At 44.7% G+C, this 6535-nt stretch overlaps 1 protein-coding gene across 1 annotated transcript in view; it reads right to left on the bottom strand.

The window, feature by feature from the left end:
- Positions 1 to 5825: 5825 nt before the first annotated feature.
- LOC123086140 (arabinosyltransferase XEG113) overlaps positions 5826 to 6535 on the bottom strand; it is a 29312-nt gene continuing 28602 nt past the window's right edge. The window contains exons 9-10 of the mRNA XM_044507845.1: positions 6438 to 6524; positions 5826 to 6349 (exon numbers count right to left, since the gene is read on the bottom strand). Coding sequence (XP_044363780.1) covers positions 6179 to 6349; positions 6438 to 6524 — 258 coding nt within the window. The 3' untranslated portion in view covers positions 5826 to 6178. The remainder of the gene's footprint in view (positions 6350 to 6437; positions 6525 to 6535) is intronic.

Here is a 6535-nt window from a genome sequence, read left to right as displayed (position 1 = left end):
AATTTTTATGAACCTCCGGAATAAGGAATAGAATTTACTCGATGAAACAAGAATAAGAATTAAATTATGCTTATCCTTCATCAATTAAATTGATGACCCACAATGGATTTGGCATACTACTCATTCTCATTGAAAAGGATTAAGGAGAGATACAACGCAACTTGGTAAGGCAACTAACCACCGGTAGGACTTGAAAAGAACAAATGAATTGATACTAACACAAGGGAAGAGAAATCTTGAACGAACCACCATAAGAATTGAAAATTAATGTAACAAAGGCACAATTCACTTGGAAGAATTAGAAAACAAATAAAGATACTTGATAGAATTTAGATACGTGAGAATGAAGAGATCACGAGCTAACTAGAGAATACTTGAATGATGCACCAGAACAATTGGGGAATGAGAGCTGAACATTGAGAACGAATAAATCTGAAACGATGGCCTTCGTCGGAATAAAATGGAAAGAACTCATGAAATGCTTCGGATGGGTATGAAAAGAATTCTCACGATTGGAAATGATTTGAGAGGATGGCATGAAGCTAGAACCACGAATCCTGAAGAGAACGGACAAGGATTTAAGAGAAACTCTCCTTCGGTCTTCAACATTGAGAATCACGACAAGAAACACCACCAAAATTATTGAGACACTCCGGAACAATGAAAAATATTAATGTTGAACCAAAGATGAAAAGACTTTGAAAGCGATCTCGGAGAAGGCAATTGACTCGTGAAGATTCATTCTTATGTCAAACTATGAAAAGAATTTGAGAATAGCTCCGGGAAAAAAATTAGAAGAGTCAGGTAAGATCCTGGGAAAGACCTGTGGGTTAGGGCCCACTCAAAGACACACTGTTGAACGATTTTTAATGAGAGGCTACACCGGTTGAATTAAATAGCCTGAATGAGGTAACAACCATGAAATGGAACAAGCGGATCACGAATCTTCTGAGATGTCTTAAGCACTCCAGTTACAAGTATCACGCGGCTGTAGTCGGTCTTTGAGTGTATTTGCATGATGTATGAATTATTTATGTATTGTGTGAAGTGGCGATTGTAAGACAACTCTTTATCCCTTCCTTATTCAGTACATGGGATTGTGTGAAGATTACCCCTCTTACGACAAAACTACCATGCGGCTATACCTCTAACTTGTGCCTCGGCATGTGAGTGTTGCAAGTTGGTATCAAAGCCAACCCCAACTTAGGAGCCCCCTGCTTGATCGAATCGCTGACGTTGTTGACTCTAGAACAAAATGTTTTGAGTCTTAGGATTATATATATCGGAGAGTAGGACTCTTTTTACTCCTCAGTCCCTTCCTTGCTCTGGTGAGGCCTCCTAACGTAGAAGTTTTGACTTCCCTCTCCTCAAATTTCACAATTTTTTTTAGGATCACGCGGGTATCTTGGAATCGTTCTGATAGTTTTGTGATGAAAAAATTGTTCTTGGTGCCTCCTAACATTTAGGGGTTGTGGCAGTGTCCCGGGGAGTTAAGCTCCGAGGTGTTGTCGTCGCAATTTTATCACTGCAGTTCTGGAATAACTGAGTTCGCCGACATCGAAAATCTCTTTTATGCAGTTGTTGGTGAGATAACCTCGACGCCACCCAGTACTGGGGTGGGAGTTCGGGAGTATTGCCATAACTGGTATAACGGATGCTTTTCGAAGGTTGAGGTACATGATTTCCGAAGGTTTCTTGGTTATGTGTTGAAGGATGGATACAACTGGATGTAGGAATTGTTAGTTTGGGTGAGATATTAAGCTTCCCCTGTATCCCCAACACCTGATTGCATAAGCAGAAAGTTTCAAGAGTTTTATAGGTGGGAATTCAAGTAACTCTATTATTTCTTCCCGTATATATTTGGTTTGTGATTGGGTAATCCTTACCACTTATTTTTTCATATCCGTACCTTGTTGCTTTATTCATCTATCTTTATCTAAGTAGCTTCTCAACTTAATGGACGTGTGATGATTTACTTTGGAATTCATTCGTTCATCCTTGTTCGAATGTTTATTATGAAGACTGTATGTTGCAATTCCTATCCATTGATTCAGCTTGAATATCTGTCTTTCAAAAATTCTAACGGATATGACCCAATTCAGGATGGCTCCTCCAACGCGTCAGAATCTGGACCGCAATGATGGGGACCAGTCGAACCCTTCGCCACCACCTCCACCTTCGGAGGCATGGCAAGCTGTCATGGCAGCCACCAACGCCAACACTCAGATGCTTTTGCAACTCTTGCAAGAGCGCAACCAAGGTCAAGGCAACCAAGGAAATCAAGGCCAAGGCAACAATCAACCTCAGTTTGCTACCCTCAACCAGTTCCTAACAAACCAACCGAAGTCTTTCAGCAAATGTGTCGAGGCCACAAACGCCGACGATTGGCTCATGGACATTTGCAAGCATTTTGAATGTAGCAATGTCAGACCTGAGGACTTTGTCAAGTTTGCTTCGTTTCAACTCGAGGACCAAGCTGCTGAGTGGTTTCAACAATACAGAGATTCCAAAGGAGGTCGTGTGATTACTTGGGATGATTTCTGCCGAGACTTCAAATATCATCACATCCCACCAAGTGTTGCTGAGAGCAAGCGTGAGGAGTTCCGCAATCTCAAGCAAGGCAGCATGTCCATGTATCAATACAATATCCAGTTTCAGAAACTTGCTCGCTTTGCTAAACAAGACGTTCCTGATGAGAAGATTATGATCTATCAATTCAGAGGTGGCCTCAGAGAAGACCTGCAGTTACCTCTCGTTCTTCTTGAGCCGACTAAGTTCGATCAATTCTATAACATGGCACTAAAGCAAGAAGTTGCTCCGCTCAAGTGTGAGGCTTCTAAGAAGAGAGTCGGGGACGCAGTTCAGTCTTCTTCTTGCTCACAAGTGGAAGCTAAGAAACAAAAGTTCAGTCTTCTGCTTGATACGTCTCCAACGTATATATAATTTTTGATTGTTCCATGGTATTATATTATCTGTTTTGGATGTTAATGGGCTTTATTTTACACTTTTATATTATTTTTGGGACTAACCTATTAACCCAAGGCCCCGTGCAAATTGCTTTTTTTTGCCTATTTCAGTGTTCCGCAGAAAAGTAATATCAAACGGAGTCCAAACGGAATGAAACCTTCGGGAGCATGATTTTTGGAACAAACATGATCCAGAGGACTTGGAGTGGACGTCAAGAAACGAACAAGGTGTCCACGAGGCAGGGGGGCGCGCCTACCCCCCTGGGTGCGCCCTCCCCCCTCGTGGGCCCCTCGTGGCTCAACTGACCTACTTATTCCTCCTATATATGTTCACATACCCCGAAAACATCCAGGAGCACCACGAAACCCTATTTCCACCGCTGCAACATTCTGTACCCAAGAGATCCCATCTTGGGGCCTTTTCCGGAGATCCGCCGAAGGGGGTATCGATCATGGTGGGCCTCTACATCAAATCCATGGCCCCTCCGATGATGTGTGAGTAGTTTACTTCAGACCTTTGGGTCCATAGTTATTAGCTAGATGGCTTCTTCTCTCTCTTTAAATCTCAATACAAAGTTCTCCTCGATCTTCTTGGAGATCTATTCGATGTAACTCTTTTTGCGGTGTGTTTGTCGAGATCCGATGAATTGTGGGTGTATGATCATGTCTATCTATGGAAGGTTAATTAGAGAAATATTCAACAGAACTCACCACAAAAACCCAAAATGTCAATGTCCACCACCCTGTTGCATAGCTATTGTTCTTTTGGGATCATCATTGCATACTTTTAGAGCACCGTTGAAGAGGACATGACTACCTTTGATACGACCAAAAATATTGCATACATGTATATTTGTGAGGTGATTTCTAATGCAAACTATGCAATAATTTATTTATGTCATCCAGGACAAAAATACTTCACAGACTTTTGTGTCATGTCTAATTGCAGGTGTATGGGACATTTATGCAATCCACATATGAAGATAAGACAAAAAGAGAAGTTTATGTGTTGTTCAAAAGGTCCTCTCACGTCACATTTGAGCCAACAGAAGATAGAGTCCAAGTCTCTCACGTTCTGGATTCAGATTCGTACTACACAGACATACCTAACTTCAAACGCCAATAACTCTTTCATACGGACTTCGAATTGGGTGATTCTTTTTTTGTTGGAAAGTAGATTTCGTGCACTTTCCAACACAATTGGATTCACCTTCAAATTCGTCCGGAGTATTGAGTTATGGACGAAATAATCTGACGTTGCAGCAGAATCCGAGTCAAACTACAAGTCCAAAGGTCACCTTCACTTGGGCCCATGAGACTTGTACGACCTAGGGTTGATTTTAGGATGCCTTGGGACGTCCTCCCACATCCTTGGCCGTCACCCCTTGCTCCTATATAAGTAGATCCATCTAGTAGCTTTTTCCTAGGGTTTTGTTTAGATTAAAAGTTCGGCATAGCTGCAACTTCGCGTATTTCGTTTGTGTTCAACAACCGAACAAAGGCGTCACAGTACCCCACCTTCATTAATAAAACTTTCCTCTTTTGTTCGCAATACCCAAATTGCAATCTCAGTTTCTTGCTTGTTCTTCGTTTGCTCGCAAGAAACAAACCCTCGTGGTCAAGTTGATCGTGCTCCGGCGTGGTCAATAACCCCTCGAAAGTTGATTTAGCGATTGCTAAGGCGCGACGTCTCGCACGTTCATAGTCGGATCATCAAGGTCGACTCCAACAGAAAACGATAGCCACCATCTCATCGAAACATCGACTGCCTCGCACCGCCCACATAAGTCACCATTGCCAATTGCAGATGGTGCTCCAGGTCTTCCATCCCCGCCGAACGCGGCAGAATGCAAACATCCGCCCGCGCCAACGAGGGCAGACCGGTGGACACCATGGGAGGGAAGCCGCGCGCAACTGGCAAGGACAGCGCCGGAGGCGTGTCCTGCCTAGGCTCCATCAGCCTCCTCCCCATGGCCGGCGCCGGTGGCGGTGCCGGCAAGGTCCGGCGGGTCTTGGACACCCTGTCGATCACAACCCAACGCAACTCCTCCACCAAGATCGAACTGCGTGGCACCGTGCACTAGGAGGACACATGTCCCAAGAAACCACAACGGATGTAGAGCGACTCGTTCGTGCAATCACGACGCCAGTACCCTTCCTAAAAGCACCTGAAGCAAAGGTCGTACAAATCCGGCAAAATCAGACGCCTTTCCAAGGAGGAAGACGACGCGCGGCTCCTCTACCTCCTGCTGGCGCCGCCAGAGCACAACGGCGCCTCCAGCAGGCCTTGCGGGTCGGACCTAGCCTACGCCACCCTGTCGCCTGCGCCAGGGCCTCCATCTCGGCCTAGACTGCACCATCCGACAACGAGTAAGCCGACCCGGGCGAGCCGGACAGCCCAAGCCCCGAGACCACCAGCCTCTCATGCTGGAAGGCGAACGACACCGAAGGGGTGGACGCCAGAGCCAGAGTGGCTGACAGCGGGGGGAGCTGAACACCGGCGCCAGAGTGGCGGAGGGCTCTAGGCGAGGGCTCTCCTTAGGAAAATAATAATCAGCTTGTGGAGATGGAGTCAGAGTGCAGGCCAACACCAACCCGATTACAAATAACATACCCTCTAAGAAGAAATGGGGGCTTTATATCCCTTAAACACAGAGTGGTTGAAAAGCAAAACAAACTTAGTCAAAAGTATCAGACAAATAGCAGTGACCCGGGAACGAAGGCCGTTCCATGGATGATGGATGACGAAGAGAGTTCCCCTACAAGCGAAACGTTATCTTCAACCGTGTGCTTTTAGATGGACAATGTGCCTTTAGATGGACTATCGACGTCTCAGAGCGCATCCAAAACACGAGAACAGGGGAAACACAGCCAACTGTAGTTATCTTCAGTATAAAGAGCCTGAGGGGGCTATGAACATGATGCCATGTTTTTTTAGTCAAATCATTACCTTAAATGTTATCTCACGCTATATCAAAACTTTTCTGGACATATGTGATAAGTACAGGTCAAGGGGCAGACTGAACAGAAGTGAATTAATCTACAGAACAGGCCTACAAAACTGGAAGTCAAATGTTTTCGAGTAAGCAATTTTTTTCCAACGGATAGGAGCAGCCTGCTCTGGAGTTAAAAATGAACCTGCAGTAATATGTGACCTATCTTGCCTTCATGTCATCCCTTTTCATGGTTGATCTATTGTCCGACCTCAAAATTCAGGCCCAGGGTGGATGGTCCTCTTCCCTATTCTGTGGGGGGTGTGGCTTCCAACCTGGTTTATCATCCCAGTACATGTCATAGTATATGTGCCCAATTTCACGGAACTCGACACAACACCATATGCCTGTATACCTCTTCACACGATTCCGAAACTGCGTCTCCACAGCCTGGTTTTTCGGAATTAGAGAAAAATTAAGAGTGCAAGCTTTCATCCAGAAATTTAATCAAAACTGAGGTAAATGATCAGCAGCTTACCGCATCAGCAAAACCTCTGAAGGCATCAACCATAGACGAGAAATGTATGATCTTGATATTCTTATACGATGAAAAGACATCCAAAAGCTGCAAAAAAG

The sequence above is a fragment of the Triticum aestivum genome, chromosome 4A, assembly GCF_018294505.1.
Source record: "Triticum aestivum cultivar Chinese Spring chromosome 4A, IWGSC CS RefSeq v2.1, whole genome shotgun sequence".
NCBI classification, from domain to species: domain Eukaryota; kingdom Viridiplantae; phylum Streptophyta; class Magnoliopsida; order Poales; family Poaceae; genus Triticum; species Triticum aestivum.
This window is presented reverse-complemented; position numbering and strand designations above follow the sequence as displayed.